Source organism: Rhinolophus sinicus, chromosome 4 (assembly GCF_057876585.1).
Source record: "Rhinolophus sinicus isolate RSI-liver-muscle chromosome 4, RSI-T2T, whole genome shotgun sequence".
Taxonomy (NCBI): domain Eukaryota; kingdom Metazoa; phylum Chordata; class Mammalia; order Chiroptera; family Rhinolophidae; genus Rhinolophus; species Rhinolophus sinicus.
The window spans coordinates 53871814-53898049 of record NC_142504.1 but is presented as its reverse complement, the minus strand read 5'-3'; the positions used below and the strand labels follow the sequence as shown (position 1 = coordinate 53898049).

At 35.3% G+C, this 26236-nt stretch overlaps 1 protein-coding gene across 25 annotated transcripts in view; it reads right to left on the bottom strand.

Annotated features, from left to right (window-relative positions):
- SUGCT (succinyl-CoA:glutarate-CoA transferase) overlaps positions 1 to 26236 on the bottom strand; it is a 743714-nt gene that overhangs the window by 620778 nt on the left and 96700 nt on the right. For 21 of the 25 annotated variants that reach the window (XM_088797840.1, XM_088797824.1, XM_088797826.1 and 18 more), the window contains one exon: positions 9401 to 9544. The exons of the other annotated variants lie outside the window; for them this stretch is intronic. In XM_088797840.1, the coding sequence (XP_088653966.1) occupies positions 9401 to 9544 (144 nt within the window). The remainder of the gene's footprint in view (positions 1 to 9400; positions 9545 to 26236) is intronic. 25 annotated transcript variants of the gene reach the window in all.

Genomic DNA, 26236 nt, shown 5'->3' with positions numbered 1-26236 from the left:
CACTGGCCCATGTGGGAATGAAACCAGCAACCCTGTTGTTCAGAGCTCACACTCTAACTAACTGAGCCATCGGCCGCCCAAACATCCTGAATTTTTGGAAAACATTAACTTACACATCCAAGAAGCTCAATTAATTCCAAGCAGGGTACACTCAAAGAGATCCAAATCTAGACACATCTAAAACAAACTGGCAAAAGACAGAGACAAAGAGAGAATCTTGAAAGTCGCAAGACAGAATCAACTCACCACATGCAACAGATTCTTCATAGATTAATACCTGATTTCTCATTAGAAATCATATATGCCAGACAGCAATGGAATAACATATTCAAAGTGCTGGGGCAGCGGGAGCGGAGATCAGGAACACTGTCAACTAAGAATTCTATATCTGGCAAAATTACCCTTCAAAAATAAAGGAGAAATTAACAGTCCTAGATAAACAAAAAATGAAAGAATTTGTTGCTAGCAAACCTGCCCCCCAAGAAATAACAAAAGCAGTCTCTTCAGGCTGAAATGAAAAAAACACTAGAGAATACACAAATCCACAAAAAGAAATAAAGAGCACCAGTAAAGCTAACTAAAATAATTAAACATAAAAGACAGTATAAATGTATTTTGTTTATAATTTTTTTCTTCTCCTACCTGATTTAAAGAGAACTGAGCATAGCTATAGTGATAAATCTGTGCTGACGGGTATACAATGCATAAAGATGCAATTTCTATAACAATAACAGCACAAAGAAGAGTGGAGAAAGCAAAGTTATATTGGAGCAAAGTTTTTATATACTATTCAAATTAAATTGGTATTAATCTAAATTAGATTGTCTTAGATTAAGATGCTAATTGGAATTCCCGGGGCAACACAGAAAATTATACATATACATGGAGAGAGAGAATGAGAATTAAAATAGTACACTAGAAAATATCTATTCAACAAAAAAGGGCATTAATGTAGGAAGAGAGAAACAAAGAAGATATAAGACATATAGAAAACAGTAGCAAAATGGCAAATTTTTTTAAAAAGCAGAGGTTGGCAAAATGCATACAACAAATTAATCCAGCTATATTCTGTCTATAAGAGATATACTTTAGATCCAAAGACTCAAAAGGAGCAAAAGTAAAAAAATGAAAAAAGATATACCATGTGTTATAGGCTGAACTGTTTCTCCCCAAAACTTCGTACACTGAAGTTATAACCTCACCTCAGACTTTGACCCAATTTGAAGAGAGGGTCTTTTGAGAGGTAAACAAGTTAAAATGAGGTCATTAGGATGTGCCTTAATCCAATATAACTGATGTCTTTATAAAAAGAGAAAATTTGGACACAGATACGTGCAGAAGGAAGATGATGTGAAAACACAAGGAAAGATGGCCATCAAGGAGAGGCCTGGAACAGATCCTTCCCTCACACCCCACAGAAGAAATCAACCCCGACAACACCTTGATCTTAAAGTTCAATCCTGTAGAATTGTGAGAAAAATAAATCTTGTTGTTTAAATCATCCAGTCTATGGTCTTTTTATGGCTGCCTTAGCAAATAATACATCATGAAAATAGTAACCAAAAAACACATGGAGTACATACAAATATCAGACAAAACAGACTTTAAGATAAAAATTGTTACTAGAAGCAAATTAATACATTTCATAACGCTAAAATGGTCAATTTATCAGGAAGAAATAACAATTATAAACATACATAATTATTTACATATAAGCACCAAAAACATAAAGCAAAACTCACAGAACCAAAGGAAGAGACAATCCAACAATGAAACTTAAATGCCCCACTTTCAATAATGGCTAAAACAACTAGGCAGAAAATCAACTAAGAAACAGAAGATTTGAAATGCAAAAATGCAAATCAAAACCACTTTGCACACTTTAATAGCTAAAGTAAAAATTACAGAGAATAGAAAGTTCTGGCAAGGATGTACAGAAATTGGAAACCTCATAAATTGCTGGTGGGATTGTAAAATAGTGCCTCTGTTTTAGAAAAAATTCCTCAAATGTTACACATAACATTACCATATAAACCAATCAGACCTAAGAGACATCTATATGACACTTCACAACAACAGCAGAATATACAATCTTCTCAAGCACACCTGGAACGTCTTGCAAGATGGACCATACATTAGGCCAAAAACAATCCTCAGTAAATTTAAAAGGACTGAAATCACATAAAGAATGTTCTCTAACTACAACGAAATGAAGTGGGATTTTAATAACAGAAGGGTATGTGGGAAATTCACAAACAGGTGAAACTTAAACAACATAGTCCTAAAAACCAATGGAACAAAGGAGAAATCACAAAGTAAATTAGAAAGTAATTTGAGATGATTAAAAATGAAAACATAATAACTAGAACTTAGGAGATGAAGCTAAAATAATTCCTACAGAAAAATTTATACCTGAAAATGCCTATATTAAAAAAGAAAAAGGCCCAAATCAATAACTTAACATTCCACCTTATGACATCAGAAAAAGATGAGCAAACTAAACCCAAAACTAGCACAAGAAAAAAAATAATAAATTGCAGAAATAAATGAAAGAGAATATAGACACCAACAGAGAAAATCAGTGAAAATCAGAGTAGGTTTGTGGGTAAGATCAACAAAATTAACAAACCTTAAGCTACACTGACCAAGAAAGAAAGAAAGATTCAAGTTCTAAGAAAAAGAGGAAGAAAAGAGGGAACATCTCTACTGGCCTTATAAAAATGAAAAGAATTATATATGAACATGATGCCAGTGTATTAATAATAAATTAAATAACCTAAAGGATGTGCACAAAATCCTGCAAAGACACAAATTACTAAAACTGAACAAAAAATAAATAGAAAAAATTGAATGAACATATAACATGAAGAGAAAATGAATTAGTAATCACAAAACTCACAACAAATAATAAGCCCAGGCTTTTTATAGCTTCACTGATGAATTCTATCAAACAATTAAAGAATTAGTAATGATTCTTCACAAACTCTCAAAAACTAGGAGATAAGGAAACAACTTATTTTATGAGATGAGTATCACCAAAACCAAAAACTGAGAAACACATCAGAAGTAAACTTCAGATAAATTCCCCCTTTTGAATCCAGACCCCAAAATGATCAGCAACATCCTAGCAAACCAAATACAGTAACACATACAAAGTATTGTATAATATGACAAAGTGAGATTTTTTCCCAGGATTGCAAAATTGGTACATGTACAAAAACTAATCAATGTGAACTGTTAATCAATCAATGTTAGCCAGTAATCAAAAACATATTAATAGGAATTAAGAGCAAACCAAATAATGATCTCAATAGCATTTGCCAAAATCTAGCAAAACAAGGAAAGTAATAAGATAATAGCAGGAATTGCATTTGCCAAAATCTACACCTTTTCATGATAAAAACATTCAGTAAGCCAGGAGTAAAGGGATCTTCTTCAACCTGATTAAAGTACATGAAAAAAACCCAGCTAGCATCATACATGCTGGTAAAAAAACTTAACTTTTTGCCTTGAAATCAGGAAAAAGAAAAGTATGTCTGTTCTTTCCACTTCTGTTCCACAGTACACTGGGGTCCTTTCTACCTATGGCAATGAGGCAAGAAAAAGAGACAAAAGACATTGGTGTTGGAAAGGAAGAAGTAACGCTATCTCTGTTCGCAGATGACATGAAAATCCTGTCGTATCCACTAAAATACTCTTAGAACTAAAAAAGCTAGGCCCAGCAAGGTTGCAAGATACAAGATCAATGTACACTCATCATGTTAAATTCTATTGCTCAGTGTTGATCACGTTACTTATTAAAATCATTCTCCCAAAGACAAGCCAAGACGTATTATCTTCGTACATCCCTTTTAAGAGCTAAAACATATTCCCAGACATCCTTATCCACCAGAACATTGCCAGGAATAACAGCATTCCTGGCACTGGGCACTCAATAAATGGAGAAGTCCTAGGAGGGCCTTACACTCTTAGGGATAGTAGAAGAGCAGCACAGCCTCTGGACCAAGACAGCTCGGGTCCCAGCTCTGCGCCTCACTGGCTCTGAGACACACACTCACCGAATAAAATGGGAATGACAGAGCTGCTGGGGAAATGAATTAGTAAATATATGCAATGTGCTCAGAGCAGGGTCTAGCATAAAGTAAATGTGATGTAAATTTTACTATGTTATTCAAGTCACTCTCAAAAATTCAACTGTGGAGAATATAAACAGCCTGTAGAATGCAGCACCTTCTCCAAAGTCAGCATGTTTACAGCTTTCTCCCAACACTGCACCTTGGAAGATTCTGCTATAATTACAGCACTCTTCTTCCAGAACCTGTCTCAGCCCTCTCAGTACCCGTGTCCACTCTGCCCAAGTGGCAGAAAACATGACAGCTGTCTGCGGTCCTGTGCTGTTTCTATTTTCATTCTACCAAAACTGCACCAGAACTCAACTCTTGCTCAACCGGCTTGACCTCATACCCTGCCAAGAAATTCCCTCCCCCCAAGAAAGAACAGTCTGTTAACCACTCCTAGCTTTTAATGGGCCCACTAACTGTACAATATTGAGTTATTGTTTAAATGTTACACTCCATGTTTATTCTTCAGATAAGTATGAATGGTCAGTGCCAACGTCACCTTCTAGGGGACATCTTCCAGTCAGTCACGGCTGCTTTCTGTCGGTTCCTGGAACACGCCACGTTTTGTCCTGCTTCAGTCCTTTGCATGCACTGTTCCCTCTTTCTGGAATAATCTTGCCCTGGCTAACAGAAGTGACTCTGTTTTCTTTATCAAAATGTTTATTTCCTTCTGCAAATTTATCACTTATTACTTGTTTGCTGCCTACGAGTGTATCTCCAACTACAATGTAGATTCCATGGGGCAGGACACTTGCGTAATTATTTATCATTTACTGTATCCTCTGGTATAGAGGAACAGGGATGAATGGATGGCTGGATAGATGGGTGGAGCAGATCTGATTTAATTTCTTACTCCCTAAAGTGAATATCAATAGGTTAAAAAAAAAATGGAGATCAGAATAACACTTCACGTGAAAATATTTTTAGTATATGGCATTTACCACAATAGAAAAGTAAATTAAAGCATTTTAGAACATTTTATATGGAAAATGGTTGAAACCAAAGCATTTTCCCTCTAGCCCTTAGTCACCTAGAAAATGAAATCAACCAGAATGCCCAAATTGCTAAGCACTCCAACTAATCAAGATCTTATTATACATTGCTGGCATGTAATGACTCTAGGCTAAAAAATATTTTAAAATTACTCGCCATTATACCTCATACAGCTTCTGTGAAGAAGTGATTTCCTAGAAATTAAATCTAAGCCCCCATGCTCAATGTTAGTGGCTACTTATCCTTCAGCTACAATGATGGTTTAAGAGTTAGGGCCAAATGGACACATTCCACTAGGATCAGTTGGTTCATAACTTATGGCAGACAAAGAGCCACCATTAACTAGCCAATACAGAAGGATACGATTACTACCTTTTATTCTACATAAAATTTTCCGACTCTAGAAAATACAAAGATGAAGGTGAAATCCATTAACTTAGCAATGAAAACAAATTGTTCTAACTCTACTTAAACTCACCTTTAGGAACAGTCACTTAAATCCATTATTCTATAGGATTCTACAAGGTCAAAATCTAATTTCAGTGAATATTTGTAAATACCAATGGATCTTTCTCCTCCAATTTATTTTATATCTTGATGTTAATTATATTTCTATTTTTCAAAACATTTTAAAAGCACCAAATTATTTCCAACTATCTAACAAGAGAATTAAATTAGATTACTGTGAAATTTATTCTCTCATTTTATTCTTTTCTCCTTTCAGATATTCTCCCACTAGTAATTAACAATTATTACTGAAAACTATTAAATAGTCACTTGAAAAAGGGTGAATTTTATGATATGTAAAATATAACTCATTGAAATTGTAATAAAATATATATAGAATAAAAAAAGAAAAGCAGAAACAGAGGTGTATCTAAAAACACAAAAAAAGATAAAATTCAGATTACTATATTTGTTTGAAATTCAAATAAAGATGTGCTATAATAATGAGAGTTAAAATTTTATCTACTCTAAATATGAACAATATTATAAACATGGAGAAAGAATGTGAAAATAATTACTGAAGTTTGGTGTTAAAAAAAAACTAACTCATTGTAGTAGTAATTATGGGAACCTGGTTGCAATTAAGTACAGGAAGGATATTAAGGCTTCCAAAGATATTTCTGTAAGCCACAACAGAAGAATAAGAGCAACAGAATAATTGGAACCATATCCAAACCCACTTCCTTGTTATTTACCAATATCATCTAAAGAATACTGTTTAGATGCTGACGTTAGACAATCTTCAGTTGACAACTTTAAATCATATAAAGACTAAAAAAAATTTTTTTAAACCAAAGAATTTTATGACAAGGGTTAAAAGTTTATAGCCATGAAACTACAAAAAATTTGGTGCCCACTAAAAACCACATCCCGGCAACTGTCATGTGTATATAATGTAACTTTTATTGTGGTTGAGGCAATCATCTCTGAGTTAATAATTAGCTACTATTCAAATCAAGTGTAGTTTGTCCATTGTACACTAGACTGCTTTTAAGAGAGGGAGTACAAAATTTCATTTTTAGCAACTGATATTAAATGTTACAATCATTCATTTGTCATCCTATGTAATGCAATCAAAAGGACTGGAAAGGTATGTTTTTTACCACTGTATGAAATCACAATCATTTTCCAGGCAGCTAAAATTAAGTTCAAATGTTATCTACTTAACGTAGGGGAACATCTATACAAAAAAACTTTTTTTAAGTTTTTAAAAAATACCAAGCTCACAGATGCAGAGAACAGATTGGAGGTTGCCAGAGGTGGCAGTGAGTATAGGCAAAATGGGTAAAAGGGATCAAAAGGTACAAACTTCCAGTTATAAAATAAATAAATCATAAGGATGTAATGTGCAGCATGGTGACTATAGTTATTATTAATGAATTGTATATTTGAAAGTCGCTAAGAGAATAGATCTTAAAAGTTCTCATCACACAAAAAAAGAAATTGTAACATGTATGGTAATGGATGTTAATTAGAACTTTTGATCATTTCACAGTACAAACAAATATCAAATCACTATGGTGTACACCTCAAATTAATTTAATGTAACATGTCAATTATACCTCAATTTTTAAAAAGGTAGTTAATGAGTCTTAGATACACTAATAATCTTAGCAACCTCCAACTAGGTTAGCTGAAGCACAACAGGCTAAATCACTGCTACGATGTTTTCCAAAAGCAAATCATCTCAAGTACGTATCCTAAGTCAATGGTTTTCTACCTTTTTCTAATCTTCCCTAGCAAACCTAGTGGCTAATGAGACCTACCCATTGGTAATACAGTTCTCCATCTGATCTCAAAAGATTGGGTGAGCCTACTATTTGACAAATACTGGGCTGGGCTTTGAGGATACCACTGTAAGCAAGAACAAATACTATTCCTGCACTTATGAAACTGACAGTCTCAAGGAGCAACATAAACAACAATTATAGACACACACCCAAAATGGCTAGAATGTAAAAATAAAAACGGCTGGCATGTATGTCTGTATGCGTATGTATGCATATGTTTGCACTTACTATACCCTCACTCTGAAACACCTACCTGAACCAACAACTCCCAGGGAACCATAGACTTCCATTCTGTGAATTACTGTGTTAGGTGCTAGAAGAGAATTAAACTCAACAATACGCTAAAAAGGTAATTTTTCCAAAGCTAATTCATCATTGACATAGAAGTAAAGCAGTCTAGGTAGAGATCTGCAGACCTAGTAGAGTCCCAAATCCAGGTCCAGCTACAAAATTTGCAAATACTGGTACAAAATGAATAATGTATGTAGGGCCTCTTGTTCAAAGTTATTAAGAATTTCAAGGCAATGTAAACAGAACAATTAAACTAAGCCTCAGGCCCTCTGTGACTGCACAGGTTACACACCCGTGAAATTTTCATGGCATTAACTGCACATGCAACCTTCAACCAGTCACTTAACCTATGTCAGGTTCCTTACAGCTACAAAACTAGTGGAAGTAAGAAAAAAACTTCAGCTTATTCCCACAACTAACATTTGTGTTTCTCTGTTAAGGAGAGAGATCATTCATTTGGAGAGATTCCTTTGCCCTTTTATATAACCATTAAAATTCTGACTGTCTCAAAACTAGTGTTGAAAACATATACACAGTATTTCACCTTCATTCATATTGATGTCTTTAGCCCTGTGTATACCTCCTTAATTTTATCTAAGAGAAAAAAATCTCCAAAGTACTGCTCTAAGTTTACTATTTTCCCATGTATACCATTTAAATCTTTAATTCCCAACAGAGTTCTCTCTCTATAAAGTGACTTTTCCCACAGTAAAATGTCTCCTTTTACAAATTAGACATTTTCTTTTTTTCTATCCCTGAAAAATTACCTAGTCAGAATCAACTTCCATATATGGTATAGCAGCTGGTTTTGCTCCAGTAAAAAAGAGGTAAAATGTCCATTTGAGAGTGAGTTAACCTTTTTATTCCACTAGCTTAGAATTTAGCATAACATAATTGATAACTACCTAAACCAGGTAACCTGGAGTCCATGGAAAGAATTCTGGGAACTAATTGACTTGAATGGAAAAATATATATATCTTTATTTTCATCAACATCTAAATAAAGTTTAGCATTTTCTTCAATTACAAATGTAGGCAACAAACCACATGAGTATTAGCAGTACCTATGACTTCATCACCAATAAACGTCATATACGTTTTTGTATATTACAGTTATTGCATGTATCTTAAATGTCGTTAATATTCAACACTACCTCAAAACTGCAACAGTTATTGGACCCACTGAGAGAACTTGCGGTTTGATGTGTTTATAAAAAATTATATGTGGTATAACACAAAATTGGTTTTTACACTGAAATAACTACATTTCAATATAATTAGCTTCCTTTGTAATCCTAAGTATACCATTTTATACATTTAAAAACATAATTCTGAGAAAAGGTCTACAGACTTCACCAGAATACCCAAAAGGTCCATGGCACACAAAAAGTAAAGAAGTTACAAATTCATGTTACAATAAAATAGAAACAACCGTATTCTCATTTTACAAGTAGTAATAGACCTATTTAATTACAGTCCTTAAAATCTAGTTCAACAGCAATATCTACATACAACAAAATCTTCATGGTCCATTTATTTTAATATGACAACAATTAAGTACACCAAAACAAAACAGTTTTTTGGTGTTTTCTGTTTTGTTTTTATTTTTGCAGATGCACCCATTGAATTTGATATGAAAGAATATAACCCAGATACATGTTTTTACACCACCATCTAAAATGTTATTTGGATTGGTACCTGAGATGACAGTAGGTTACAATCAATGAACAGTCCTTTTCCAGTTTTATATCTTTGTATCAATCCAGCCATAATGGCTCCACATGCATACAGGCCAGTGGCAAGATCAGTCATGGCCACTCCTGGACGAACTGGATCGCCATCCTAATTTAAGATTTGGGTTGGAAAAAAACAGAGAAAATTTAAAATTAAAACCATCTATGATTTCTCAAATATTCCAAGGTCAAATAGAGGAAAGAACTACATATGACGTGCACATGCACACACGCACACAAACATGCAAGAAATACAACAAACTACTATTATAGATAGCTGTTGGTGGTAAGGATATATTTATATTTACTGTATATTTACTGTATTTCTCACCCCACCCTCTACCAACCAAACTAAACCAAAGCAAATGAAATAAAAGATTTTTTTAAACATGTCTGAAGTTCCTTCTTAATATATTTTATCTTGTTTATACTAAAATAGTAAATAATTGAACTTGAATTTAAACGAGTCAATCTGTTGGTGAGGAAAGAGTTAAAGTAGTATATTTTTCCCATGTTGGGGAGGAGGCTGGGGTGGAGAGAAGGTGTAATCTCCTTATAAGCATGCCAATAACTGGCAAATATACTAATGATATTTGCTTTAAAAAAAAAAAAAAAAAAAAAAAAGAAAGCACTTACCCACATAAGGCTTTTATCAGGATACTCCTGAGTTAGAATTACTAAATTACTATGGCAAACAAACCTAGAATTCTTATTGGTCTAAGAAGTATAGCAGATATTATTTATGGGTATGGGGAATAAGCTATGCAATTATCTGAGTATAAAATGGAGATGTTTCACAGCCTGCAGCATTCTTCTCTTTTGTATGAAGTAACCCATGTATGTCATTAGAAATCTTAGCTACTGCTCTGAGATTGAAAGTTTTGTCTGTTGTGGGAAGAAAGGATCTGGGGACCTCTCTCAATTTCCAGGACTTCTTTCTGCTTCTCCTGTGTCTTTTCATTGCTGTATCCTTGAAATTACAAGTAAACCTTGATGATGATTAACATCCACAATTCATGTCAGTCTGATTTGACAATCCAATCCTTGACCCATATATGTAAAGATACTAGAACAGTACCCAGCAAACGATAAGTACCCATTAAAAATTAGCTATCGAAATTATCATCAGCATCATTATCAGTCACAGTTACATCTGACAGTTCCTATTTTCCACTACCTTGAATTCTGCTAAGGCTCTCACTGTACCAAATACCTAAAAAACTTACATTTAACACTTCATCTCATTGATACATTCATTCATTCACTTCCTGACTCATTATGCCATTCATTTACAGAAGCTAATTTTTCCTTTTCTGAAGCCCACACATAAACTATATTAACCATTTTACAACACTACTAAATAATGTTAAAAGCAAGTAACTGCAAGGAAAACAATGCTATGAAAATTGGAAACTTCTGGCAGCTTTCTAACTATCATTATTGGCAAAACATGTATTGTAGTAGTTTGAATCAGTAAATTTAGAATTTAATGTCATTGGGATTTACGATTATTTAATGTGTTAACAGTGAGACACACAGACGTGATCAAAATGGGGGCGTGAGGTGAGCCTCTGGAAATCTCCCCTGGAATTTACAACAAATGGAACAGCTATAACTCCAAAAAGGACACCCTGCACAGCAGACAGGCAACACGAAGAGGCCCACTACTTAATTCACCTAAAGGTAGGCAAATTGAGCAAACAGGGGAGGAGGGAAGGGAGAAGTGCAGAGACGGAGCTGTGCGGGCGCAGGACGCAGACCTAGCTCAGTGCTCCGAGCTCGCTGCTTCCCGGAACTACCGCAGCTGCAGGAGAGGGAAGAACTCGGACTGCTAGGGCTCCGCTTATGGCCCACAGGGCTGAGGGCACAGCATATAACATGGCTGAACCCAATGCTCACGGAAGAGACCTCAGAGCAAAGACTGAGGGAAGAAGGCTGAATATGGTGGCTTAAGCCCTCACTGCCGAGCAGAGAACAGAAGCCTTAGACACTGAGACTACCCGCCCCCTCCCTACCCTCCCAGAGCTCGCCCCGACCCAACTGCCCAATACTAGAAACAGAACAGTAGCAGTGTCAGATCAAAAGAACAGAATATTTGCTGTTCTGAGAACTGTGGACCACAGACACAGATTTGCAGCCCAACTAGCTCCAGCAAAGGGAAGGGAGCTGTGTAAACGGGACCAGCTGTGGTGGTGGTCGCCACCATACTTTGGGCCACCTCTCACAACTCACCCCGCCCCTGTCCCCACCTATCTGGGCAGATCCCTGCAGGGGTAAACAGAACTGCGTAAACACACAGACTCTGAATGTGGTGCAAGAAGAGCTTTAGAACTTCAAAAGCTCTCCACATCCCCACACGGACACTGCGCCCTGTGACCCAGGCGAACTATTAACAGAGGAGAAGCCCATCTCCGAGGGAATCCCCCCATTGTATGAGAAGCTGGAATAGTGCAGAGAAAACATAGCACTACCGTGTGAGAGAGAAAAAAAGGCTACAGTCGGAGAGAAAATAAAACATTCTACCAACAAGTACTGGAAAACAAAAGAAAGACCTCTTCCTGTCAACCCGTTGCAGAAGCCACTCCTGTAGATATCTGGGAAGAGAAATAATAAATCAGTAATTGCCATGAATACTAAAGCAACAAGATAGCTCAGAAACAAAGTGAAAAGTCTCCTGAAAAGGAACTTAAAGATAGGGAAATATGTGACTTAAATGACAGAGAATTCAAGATTGCAGTTCTGAAAAAACTCAACGAGATACAAGAAAACACAGAAAGGCAGTTTAAAGAACTCAGAAACACAATCAAAGAACAACATGAGCATTTTATGAAACAGATTGAAATTTTAAAAAAGAACCAAATGGAATTCCTGGAGATTAAGAACTCAATAGAAGAAATTAAGAATGAAATAGCCAGCTTAGGTAGTAGAGTTCACCAGATGGAGGAAAGAATCAGTGACATCAAAGATAGAAACCTGGAAATGACACGGATGGAAGAAGAAAGAGACTTGAGACTTAAAAGAAATGAAAGAACTCTACAAGAACTTTCGGACTCCATCAGAAAGAGCAATATAAGAATAATGGGCATATCAGAAGGAGAAGAAAGAGAGAAGGGAACAGAGAATATATTCAAACAAATTGTCGATGAGAACTTCCCAAACTTGTGGACAGAACTGGATCCTTGAATCCAAGAAGCAAATAGAACACCTAATTACCTCAATCCCAACAGGCCTTCTCCAAAGCACATTGAATTGAAGCTGTCTAAAATCAATGACAAAGAAAGAATCCTCAAGGAAGCCAGGGGAAAAAAGACGGTCACCTACAAAGGAAAGCCCATTAGACTATCAGCAGATTTTTCAGCAGAAACTCTACAAGCCAGGAGGGAGTGGAACCAAATATTCAAACTATTGAAAGAGAGAAATTACGAGCCAAGAATAATATATCCAGCAAAGATATCCTTTAGATATGAAGGAGGAATAAAGACCTTTCCAGACATACAGAAGCTGAGGGAATTTTCTAACACACGACCTGCACTACAGGAAATACTAAAGGAGGCTATTCGACCACCATCAACAGGGACAATTAGTGGCAACCAAAACATAACAAGGGGGAGAGTAAAGGCCTGAACCGAAATATGGGAACAGAGAAAGTAAGCGTGCTGAAGAAAACGGACTACTCTAAATATCAAACTTTCTTTTATATAAACTTAAGGGTAACCACTAAAATAAACCAGAACTGAAATATATACTGTAATAAAAGAAGAAACAGAGGGAAACATCATAGAATACCACCACACAGAAATAATAGACAACAACAAAAAGGCAAAGATACAATGGAGACACAGCCTTACCAGAAAACTAAAGATGGAATGACAGGAAATCCTCAAATATCAATAATCACCCTAAATGTAAATGGACTGAACTCACCAATAAAAAGGCACAGAGTAGCAGATTGGATCAAAAAACTAAACCCAACCATATGCTGTCTACAAGAGACGCATCTCAGCTACAAGGACAACCATAGACTCAAAGTGAAAGGGTGGAAATTGACACTCCAAGCAAATGGTATCCAGAGAAAATCAGGTGTAGACATAATGATATCAGATGAAACAGTCTTCAGTGTGAAAAAGGTAACAAGAGACAAAGATGGACATTTCACAATGGTAAAGGTGACTAACAACAAGAAGACATAACAGTCATCAATATTTATGCCCCCAATCAGGGAGCACCGAAACATACCAAGCAACTACTAACAGAACTAAAGGGAGAAATTGACCAAAGCACAATTATACTAGGGGACTTAAATACATCATTGACAGCTATGGACAGATCATCCAAACAGAAAATAACGAAATAGCAGCCCTAAATGACACATTAGATGAAATGGACATAATTGACATTTATAGAGCACTTCATCCTAAAACATCAGACTATACATTTTTTTCTAGTGTACATGGAATATTCTCAAGGATAGACCATATATTGGGACATAAAATCAGCCTCAGCAAATTTAAGAAGATTGAAATCATACCAAGCATATTCTCTGATCACAAGGCTTTGAAATTGGATATCAACTGCAAAAAGAAAGGAGGAAAAGACACAAATTCATGGAGATTAAACAACATACTTTTAAAGAACGACCGGGTCATCTTTTTTCTTAAAAATTAGAGGCGAGATCAAAAGATACATAGAAACAAATGACAATGAAAATACATCCTACCAAAATTTTTGGGATGCAATGAAAGCAGTTTTAAGAGGGAAATTTATATATCATTACAGGCATATCTCAAGAAACAAGAAAAATCTCAAATAAATAACCTCACGTTATACCATAAAGAACTAGAAAAAGAAGCACAAATGAAACCCAAGGTCAGCAGAAGAAAGGAAATAACAAAAATCAAAGCAGAAGTAAATGAAATAGACAACAAAAAGACAATAGGAAAAATTAATGTGACAAAGAGCTGGTTCTTTGAAAAGATTAACAAAATTGACAAACCCTTGGCTAGACTCACTAAGATAAAAAGAAAGAAGACATTAATTAACAAAATCAGAAATGAAAAAGGGGAAGTTATCACAGATGCCACAGAAATACAAAGGATCATCCAAGACTACTATGAAGGATTATAGGCCACCAAATTCAATAACATAGAAGAAATGGACAAGTTCTTAGAAACATATAGCCTTCCTAGGCTGAACCATGAAGAACTGGAGAATCTAAACAGACCAATAACCGGTAACGATATTGAATCAATCACACAAAACCTTCCAAAAAGCAAAAGTCCGGGACCAGATGGCTTCACTAGTGAATTCTACCAAACCTTCAAAGAGGATCTAATACCAATCCTGCACAAACTCTTCCAAAAAATTGAAGAAGAGACAGTACTCCCCAATTCATTTTATGAGGCAAAATTTACCCTGATACCAAAACCTGGCAAGGACAACACAAAAAAAGAAAACTACAGACCAATATCTCTGATGAATACAGATGCAAATATCCTAAACAAAATTCCAGCAAATCGAATAGAACAATGCATTCAAAAGATTATTCATCACAACCAAGTGGGGTTCATCCCGGAGCACAAGGATGGTTCAACATCTACAAATCCATCAATGTGATACATCACATAAACAAAAAAAAGGACAAAAATCATATGATTATATCAATTGATGCAGAAAAAGCATCTGACAAGATACAACATCCATTTATGATTAAAACACTTAATAAAATAGGTATAGAAGGAAAAAAACCTTAACATAATAAAGGCCACATATGACAAGCCCACAGCTAATCTCATAATTAATGGTGAAAAACTGAAGCCCTTTGCTCTACATTTAGGAACACGACAGGGCTGTCCCCTATCACCTCTGCTTTTCAACACAGTGCTGGAAGTCCTTGCCAGAGCAATCAGGGAAGAGAAAGAAATAAAAGGCAACCAAATTGGGAATGAAGAAGCTAAATCATGACTCTTTCCAGATGACATGATGCTATATATAGAAAACCCTATAGACTCCACCAAAAAGCTATTAGAAACAATCAACGAATACAGTAAAGTTGCTGGCTATAAAATCAACGTACAAAAGTCCATTGCATTCCTATATACTAAGAATGAAATCTCAGAAAAAGAAATACAAAAAACAATTCCTTTTACAATTGCAGCAAAAAGAATAAAATACCTAGGAATAAACTTAACCAAGGATGTGAAGCACCTATATGCTGAAAACTATAAGACATTTTTGAAAGAAATTGAAGAAGACACAAAGAAATGGAAAGACATTCCGTGCTCATGGATTGGAAGAATCAACATAGTTAAAATGGCCATATTACCCAAAGCAATATACAGATTTAATGCAATCCCCATCAAAATCCCAATGGCATTTTTTAAAGAAATAGAACAGAAAGTCATCAGATTTGTTTGGAACCACAAAGACCCCGAATAGCCAAAGCAATCTTAAGAAAAAAGAACAATACTGGAGGTATTACACTCCCTGACTTTAGCTTGTACTACAGGGCTACAATAATCAAAACAGCATGGTATTTGCGGAAAAACAGACACATAGACCAATGGAATAGAATTGAGAACCCAGAAATAAAACCACATAAATATGGACAGATAGTTTTTGACAAAGCAGCAAAAAACATACAATGGAGAAAAGACAGCCTCTTCAATAAATGGTGCTGGCAGAATTGAAAAGCCATGTGCAAAAGAATGAAACTGGACTGCTACCTGTCACCATGTACCAAAGTTAATTCAAAATGGATCAAAGACTTAAGCATAAGACCTGAAACAATAAACTGCATAGAAGAAAACATAGGTCCTAAAATTACGGACCTTGGGTTTAAAGAGCATTTTATGAATTTGACTCCAAAGGCAAGGGAAGTAAAAGCTAAAATAAACGAATGGGACTATATGAAACTTAAAAGCTTCTGCACAGCAAAAGAAACCATCGACAAAATAAAGAGGCAACCAACTAAATGGAAGAAGATTTTTGCAAACAGTGTCTCCGATAAAGGGCTAATATCCAAAGTATACATGGAACTCATGCAACTCAACAACAAAAAACAAACAACCCAATTGAAAAATGGGCAGAGGACCTAAACAGACATTTCTCCAAAGAGGACATACAAATGGCAAATAGACATATGAAAAAATGCTTAACATCACTAATCATCAGATAAATGCAAATAAAAACCACAATGAGATATTACCTCACCCCAGTCAGATTGGCTACCATCAACAAGACAAATAGTAACAAGCATTGGAGAGGCTGTGGAGAAAAAGGAACCTCATAAATTGTTGGTGGGAATGCAGACTGGTGCAGCCGCTATGGAAGGCAGTGTGGAGGTTCCTCAAAAAATTACGAATAGAATTACCATATGACCCAGCAATCCCTCTCCTGGATATCTACCCAAAAAATCTGAAAATATTTATACATAAAGACACGTGTGCTCCAATGTTCATTGCAGCTTTATTTACCATGGCCAAGACATGGAAACAACCAAAATGTCCTTCGATAGATGAATGGATAAAGAAGTTGTGGTATATATACACAATGGAATACTATTCGGCAGTTAAGAAAAGATGAAATAAGACCATTGTGACAACATGGATGGATCTTGAGAGTATAATGCTAAGCGAAATAAGTCAGAAAGAAAAAGCAGACAACCATATGATTTCACTGATATGTGGTATATAAACCAAAAACAACAAAAGAACAAGACAAACAAATGAAGAAACAAAAACTCATAGACATAGACAATAGTTTAGTGGTTACCAGAGGGTAAGGGGGTTGGAGGTGGGAGATGAGGGTAAGGGGGATCAAATATATGGTGATGGAAGGAGAACTGACTCTGGGTGGTGAACACACAATGCGATTTATAGATGATGTAATACAGAATTGTACACCTGAAATCTATGTAATTTTACTAACAACTGTCACCCCAATAAACATAAAAAAAAAATTTCACCTTGAATGCCAAAAAAAAAAACAAACAAACAGTGAGAAACAAACTCAAATTTAAGGTTTTGGACATCTGCTTTCTCACTACAAAAATGAATACAATCATATCTGCTCTACTTCTCAGACCAAGAGGAATAAATAGGATAATAAATCCTTTGTATTTTACTTCAATTTCCTGAAAGGGGAGACTATAACTGATAAATATTCTAAAAACATTATTACATTATGCAGAATAACAATGTGAGATGTATGAACATTAAACAAACATTAAGTCACCCATATATTAGAGATAATATTGTCACTGTTAAAAATGACCATTTTTGCTAAATAATTTTAGTGAAACGCTAATTGAAACAGGCTTACCGTGTTTCCCTGAAAATAGACCTAGTTGGACAATCAGCTCTAATGTGTCTTTTTTTTTTTAATTTATTGGGATGACAATTGTTAGTAAAATTACATAGATTGCAGGTGTACAATTGTGTATTACATCATCTGTAAATCCCATTGTGTGTTCACTACCCAGAATCAGTTCTCCTTCCATCACCATATATTTGATCCCCCTTACCCTCATCTCCCACCCCCCACCCGCCTTACTGTCTTTTCGAGCAAAAATTAATATAAGACCCGGTCTTGTTTTACTAGGTACTAACACACTTTAGATTCAAAGATACAAATAAGTTAAAATAAAATCATGGGAAAAGATGTATCACGCAAACAGCAGCTATAAGAATGCTGGAGTAGCTGTTACTAATGTCAGGAAAAATACGACAAAAAAAGAATGTCACTAGAGGGAAAAATATTTGTAATGAAAAAGGGGTCAATGCAATAGGAAGGTATAACAATTACAAGCAAATACACACCCAACAATAGAGCCTCCAAAACACAAAAAGCAAAAAGTGACAGGTTTAAAGAGAGAAATAGACACCTCAGGAATAATAGGAGACTTAAATACTCACATATGACTAGTGAACAGAAGAACTAGATAAAAGATTTAAAAAAAGAAATAAAAGGTTTTAACAACACCATAAACCAAGTATATCTAATAGATATCTATAAAACACTCCATCCAACAACAACAAAATGTACATTCTTCTTAAGTGCATATGGAACATTCGCTAGTACCGACCATATCATAGGCCACAAACCAAGCAGAAATAAATTTAAAAGGAGTTCATATAAAATATGTCCTCAGATCTCAATGCAATGAAATTAAAATCAACAACAAAGGCATATTTTGGAAAAAATATGTAGACAGTAAATAAGATACTCCCAGACACCAAAAAGTAACAGAGAAAAATCACATAAGAAATTAGAAAACATTTTAAGATGAATGCAAATAAAGGCATAACATAACAAAATTTATGGATGTAGTTAAAGCAGTATTTAAGGGAAATTTATAGCTGGAAATACCTATATTTAAAAAGAAGAAAGACCTAATATCAATAACCTAGCCTTTCACCCTAAGACATTGGGAAAGAAAGAAAAAAACTAAACCCAAAGCAAGCAAAAGAAAGGAAATAATACAGATTAGAGCAGGAAAAAAAAAAAAAATAGAGAATAGAAGTCCAATAGAGAGAGTCAACAAAACACAAAGTTGGCTCCCTGAAAAGATTAACAAAATTGACAAATCTTTACCTGAATTGTCTAAGCAAAACAAAGAGAAAAATCAAATTACTAAAATAAGAAATGAAAGAAGGAACATCACTAAACAACCTAACATAAATAAAAAGGATTATAGGGAAATACTACGAATCATACGAATTATAGGAATATGCCAACGAATTAGATCACCTAGATGAGACAAATTCCTAGAAAGACACAAACTACAAAAACTGATAAAGAATAAATAGAAAAAAATGAATAAACATGACCAGTAGAGAAACAGAATTAGTGATCCCAAAGGTTCCAACAGAGTAATAAAAGCTTAGGCTGTTGTTTTCAGTTTCACTGGTGAAATCTACCAAGCATTTAAAGAAGAATTAATATTAATTCTTCACAAATGCTTCCAAAAACTGGAAGACAAGGAAATGCTTCTCAACTCATTCTATGAAGCCAGTAATATACTGAGTTCAAGCCACATCAAGCATAAAAAAATAAAAAAAAATAGAACTACAGACCAGTATCTCTTAGGAATGTGAACACAAAACAATCCTTAACAACATACTAGCAAACAGCATCCAGCCATATATAAAAAAGATTATACAACATGAACAATTGGAATTTTCTCAGGAACGTAAGCTTTCTTTAATATTTGAAAATCCGTTAGTGTAACACTACCATCTCATTAGAATACAGGACAAGTGAAGTGCAACATGATCAACAGATGCAGAAAAAGTACTTAATGAAACTCAACATCCTTCATGATAAAATACACAGTACACTAGAATTAGAAATGAACTTCAGCTTCACAAGGCCATATGTGAAAAAAATACAGCTAACATCAGAAAGGTGAAAAACTAAATGCTTTTCCCCTAATATCAGGAATAAGACAAGGATTACTGCTCTTATCATTTCAACTCAACATTGTACTGGAGGCTTTAGCTAATGTAATTAGGGAAGAAAAAGAAGTAAAACTGGAAAGAAAGAAGGAAAACTATCTCTGCTTGCAGATGACATAATCGTATATATAAAAAATCCTAAGTAATTCACTAAAAACCTCCTAGAACTAAAAAATGAGTTCAGCAAGTTTGCAAGATACAAGGCAATATATAAAAGTAAGTTGTACTTCTACTTAGTGACAATAAACAAACCAAACATGAAATTAAGTAAACAATTCCAATTATAATAGCATCAAAAGTAATAAATATATAGAAATAAATTTAACATAAGAAGTACAAACTTATACTCTGAAAACTATTTAAAAAAGAAAGAAAGAAAGAAAAGAAAGAAATTAAAGGCCTAAATAAATGGAAAGACATCCAGCTGTCCTGAATCAGAAGACTTAGCATTGTTAATATGGCAATAGTCCCCAAATTGATCTATAGATTCAATGCAATTTCACCTACCAAAATCCTAGGCGCGTTTTTTTGCAGAAACAAAATTTAATCCTAAAATTCATATGGAAATACTAGGGACAAAGAATAGCCAAAACAATCTAGAAAAAAGAAGAGCAAAGTTGGAAGACTTGCACTTCCCAATTTGAATACTTGCTATAGGGCCCGGCCCGGTGGTTCAGGTGGTTGGAGCTACGTGCTCCTAACTCCAAAGACTGCCGGTTCGATTCCCACATGGGCCAGTGGGCTCTCAACCACAAGGTTGCCGGTTCAACTCTACCAGTCCCGCAAGGGATGGTGGGCAGCGCCCCCTGCAACTAGCAATGGCAACTGGACCTGGAGCTGAACTGCGCCCTCTGCAACTAAGACAGAAAGGACAACAACTTGAAGCTGAATGACACCCTCCACAACTAAGATTAAAAGGACAACAACTTGACTTAGAAAAAAGTCCTGGAAGTACACACTGTTCCCCAATAAAGTCCTGTTCCCCTTCCCCAATAAAAAAATTAAAAAAATCTAAAAAAAAAACCTTGCTATAAAGCTACTATAAATAAGGCAGCATGGTATAAAACAAATATACAGACAATGAAAACTCTCAGATTTACTTTCAATTTGTTTTGACAAGCATACCAAGACAATTCAATGGGGAAAGAATAGTCTTTTCCAAAAAGAAACGGGGAAAAGAACGCAAATGAATTAAGTTGGACCCCACCTCCTCACTCTATAAAAATTAACTCTAAATGGACCTCAGACCTAAACATAAGAGCTAAGACTATGAAAATAAAAAAAGAAAAGAAAGGAGAAATTCCTCATGATCTGGAATTTGGCAATGATTTCTTAGATATGAAATCAAATAGCAACAAAAGAAAAAAATAGATAAATGGGACATCATTAAAGTTAAAAATGTGGGCTTCAAGAAAATAGACAATCCAAAGAATGGAGAAACTTTTTTCAAATCACATATCTGATAAGGAACTTATAACCAGAATTTAGAAAGTATATTTGCAACTCTATCATAAGAACACAAATAACCCATTTTTTAAATGGGCAAAGGATTTGAACAGACATTTCTCCAAAGAAGATACACAAATGGCCATAATGCACATGAAAAGGTGTTCACCATCATTAGCCATCATGGAAATGCAAATCAAAACCACAATGAGCTTAAAATTCAACAATAAAAAGACAAATAACCCAATTTAAAAATAAGCAGAGGGTTTAAATACACATTTGTCCAAATAAGATACATAAATAACCACTAAGCACATGAAAGGTGCTCAACTTCATTAGTCATTAGGGAAATGCAAGTCAAAACCACAATGAGATGCCATATCACATCCACCAGAATGGCTGTCATGAAGACAAAAGATAATAACAAGTGTTAGCAAGGATGTGGAGAAATCAACACTGTTACACGTAGCTGGTGGGGTTGTAAAACAGTGTACTCACTGTGGAAAACAGTCTGTCGGGTCCTCAAAATGTTAAACATAGAGTTACCATATGACCCAACAATTCCACTTCTAGGTATACACCCAAGAGAATGAAAACATATGTCCTCACAAAAAACACACACAAATTTTCATATAAGCATTATTCACAAAAGCCTAAGAGTGGAAGTAACCTAAATGTCCATCAACTGATAAATGGATAAATGAAGTGTGGAATAGCCATACAATGGGCTATTTTAGGTAATAAAAAGAAAGGAAGTACTGATACGGCTACAACATGGAAAAACTTTGAAAACATTATGCTGAGTAAGAGAAGCCAGTCATCAAAGGCCACATATTATATGAAATGTCCAGAAAAGGCAAACCCTAGAGACAGAAAGTAAAGCCAGAGGCTGGGAGGAAGTGGAAATAGGAAGTACTGTTAATGGGCAGGGTGTTTTTGGTTTTTTTTTTTGGGGGGGAGGTTATAAAATGTTCTCAAATTGACTGTGGTGATTGATGGTTGCACAACTATGTAACTATGCTAAAAACCATTAAATTGTGTACTTTAAATGAGTAACTGGCATGGCACATGAACTACATCTTCATGAAACTTTTCTTTTTTTAAATACCATTATAATGCTGGTAATTAAACAAAACAGAAAAATAGAAATAAATAAAAATAAAGTTAATAAAAAGTCTTTTTTAAAGGCCTGCTAAAGAATTTGTATTTGGTAGAAACTGTCGAAGTTATATTTCACTCAAGGCTATTTGGTACCAATAACTAAAGACGTATCATTCATTTTCTAGTATAATTCAGAGGTAGCTATGCTCATACTTTGGAAATCCCTCATAATCATATTCCTGTCATCGAAGAATTGGCAGCATGCCAGAGGAAAAAGGAAATGAAAATAAATTACCATTTAGCCAGCAGGAAACCACAGAGAACCACATTGTGGCTTTGAAGTGACTAAGTATTCCCAGGTACTATACAACCAGACACAATCCGAGAAGCAGCTGTGTGTACACAAGGAATGAAACTCCCCTTTCATAGCTGAAGCTCCGATGGAGTCCTACCGCCATGACAATACAAAACAATGTGTCCCTTCTCAAATCTGGGAGAAATTGAGTGGCACTGTCTCTTTATGTCAATAGATATAGGAATTCATCACTCAGAATATTTAGTAAACTTCCATTTCAGGAAAAATGGGTAATTAACTAAATTTGTTAACCAGTATGCTGTAGAATCCCATCCTAATTTACTGAAAGAAATGGATTGAAACTGCCATGTAGACTTTTAGAAATTCAGTAATATTTTTATTTTACTAAATTTTAGTTCTAGAAATTAAGAGTAGAATTTTTTTTATTTTTGTCATAGTCACTTACGAACCACTTTAAATGCGTTTAGCTCTTTTAATAAATTAATAAAACCCTTTTATAAGAACAAATTGTGATGGTTTTCCTGTAAAACTAAACTAGGTATACTTCTCATCAACAAAGATATAAGAAAAGGAAGATTCTACTTAAGACTGAAAACATACAGTTATAGTGGGAGAACAAAGTATAAAATGAGAGTACTAGAGTTTTCCCAATTATTCACTTTCCATATACATTCATGTATTTCTTCACTGTCATTGTTATCAATGATGTTTTCTTATATTCTTTCATTCCCCAATATTCACTCATGTATTCACATACTCAGTAAAGGTAAACCCTGAATATTCATGAAAACACTACTGAAATGTGAATAAAGTACATATGGAGTTTAGTTAATAGTATTGTACCAGTGTTAATCTCTTAGTTTTGATGATTGTACTCCAGTTTTATAAAGTGTTAACATTACAAAGTGGTGAAGGGTATTGAGTACAGGGTAATGCAGAAGAGTATAAATGAAGAGTATAGCAACCTTGTGTACTATTTTTACAAATTTTCTGTAAGTATAAAGTATTTTTAAAAATAAAAAGTATAAAGTAAAACCTAAATTATTTCTTTTAAAAAATAAAATGACAATTTCTAATGGCAGAAATGTTTTAGTGCCTTTTATTTTTTTTTAAATAATGCAATCTAGATAAAAAGAAAACAAAAACTAGAGGGGGGAAAATCACCTGTAAAGGTGTTTCTGTTACATCACAGTATCCTATATTATAAAATGAAAAAATTACCAAGGATTATTTCCCAGACACGATTTAAGACTATTTAACATTTTCATTCATTTTTCCATATCTATTCCCACTACTTTCAGACTCTGCCAAATGAAATATACTGTAAAACAGGAAGGAAGGGAGGGAGGATGGGAGGAAGAAAAAAATTATTTGTTTTTCTAAGTTATTATTTAAAACCTTCCTTTGGTTAAAAATAAAAAAGTATATAAGAAATTAATCAATTTGGACAGATATTCAATAAAGAGGTATGAATTTGAAAACTCACTAAGCATTTTTTTCTTTAGTTATATTACTCAACCTAATTACTTATAAAAGAACAAAAATGTTAAAACTTTCTAAGTAGGTGGCTTCAGCCCTAATTGGTAGGAAAATGGTAGAAGTGCAAAGGACATCAGAGAGAACAAAGACTGGTATATTCAGATCAAAAGAGGATTTTAATGCTCAAGAACACAGTCACCACAGCCACTCCTTTCACATTTATGGGCACAGACTCTGGAACTACACAGTATATGAACCTTCTAAACACACACTCTAATCAAACCACTCACTGATGCTAAAATTGTGCTTATAGCGACATTCACATATTAATTTCACAAAGTAATATTTCCTTATGTGAAGGAAATTCCATTTAATGGCTGAAATTCTGAACTCAGAGTTGTAGATTCTACTCCTAGGTGCCTCCACTTTCTCACCTATTAATCCACCTATAAGTGGACCCATACAGTTCAAACCTGTGTTGTTCAAGGGTCAACTCTACTATATTTCATATTTAAAATAGGTCTTTATTCTCAGACATTGCTGATAGGAATGTAAGTTGGTTCAATCTCAGGAATATCAGTATCTATCGAAAGTACAAATGAACCCAGCATTCCTCTTCTAGGGACTTTTTTCCTATAGATATAATGACACGTGAGAAATAACACAGGTATGCAAATATTCCCTGTAGTCTTATGCTAATAGCAAAATAATAAAAAAGAAACTAAATGCTCATCAAGAAAAGGCCCATCAAGAAGAGGATGGTTGGGGCCGGCCCAGTGGCTCAGGCGGTTAGAGCTCCGTGCTCCTGACTCCGAAGGCTGACGGTTCGATTCCCACATGGGCCAGTGGGCTCTCAACCACAAGGTTGCCAGTTTGGTTCCTCGAGTCCCACAAGGGATGGTGGGCTCTGCCCCCTGCATCTAAGATTGAACACGGCACCTTGAGCTGAGCTGCCTCCAGATGGCTCAGTTGTTGGTTAGAGCGTGGGCTCTCAACCACAAGGTTGCCAGTTCAATTCCTCGACTCCTGCAAGGGATGGTAAAATTGAATACGGCACCTTGAGCTGAGCTGCCGCTGAGCTCACATATGGCTGTTTGTTGGAGCGTATCCTCTCAACCATAAGGTTGCCGGTTCGACTCCCGCAAGGGATAGTGGGCTGTGCCCCCTGCAACTAGCAACGGCAACTGGACCTGGAGTTGAGCTGCGCCCTCCACAACTAAGACTGAAAGAACAACAACTTGAAGCTGAACAGAACCCTCCACAACTAAAAGTTGAGCTGCGCCCTCCACAACTAAGACTGAAAGGACAACAACTTGACTTGGAGAAAAAGTCCTGGAAGTGCACACTGTTCCCCAATAAAGTCCTGTTCCCCTTCCCCCCTCAAAAAAAAAAGAAAAAAAAAAAAAGAGGATGGTTAAATAAATTATGGTACATCCATAGATATAGACACAATAAGAGCAAGTATACTGATAAAGAAAAAGCTCCAAGATATAAGAAATGAAATAAAATACAATATAAAATATTTAGTTTATAATATAAAATATTATGTAATCCTAAATGTGAATATTAAAACTCTAAAGCTGGGCTAGCCCGGTGGCTCAAGTGGTTGGAGCACCGTGCTCCTAACGCCAAAGTTGCCGATTCGATTCCCACATGGGCCAGTGAGCTGCGCCCTCTACAGCTAAAATTGTGAACAACAGCTCTCCCTGGAGCTGGGCTGCCGTGGGCTGCCAAGCCACCGTAACTGGCCGGCAGCCAGCGAGAGCTGTTGTGAGCCGCCGACCAACAAAAACCAACCTACCAAAATGACCGAAATTAAAAACACTGGCATTGTCAAGAGTCGGAAGATAATTAAAACTCCCATGCATTGCTAGTAGAGTATAACCTGGTACCATTTTGAAAAACCGACAGTATACTAAAACTAAATATGCATCTAACCTGTGACCCTTCTGCTCTGTGCATGACCACCCAAAAACATTCAAAAGAATGTTTGTAGATATTTTAT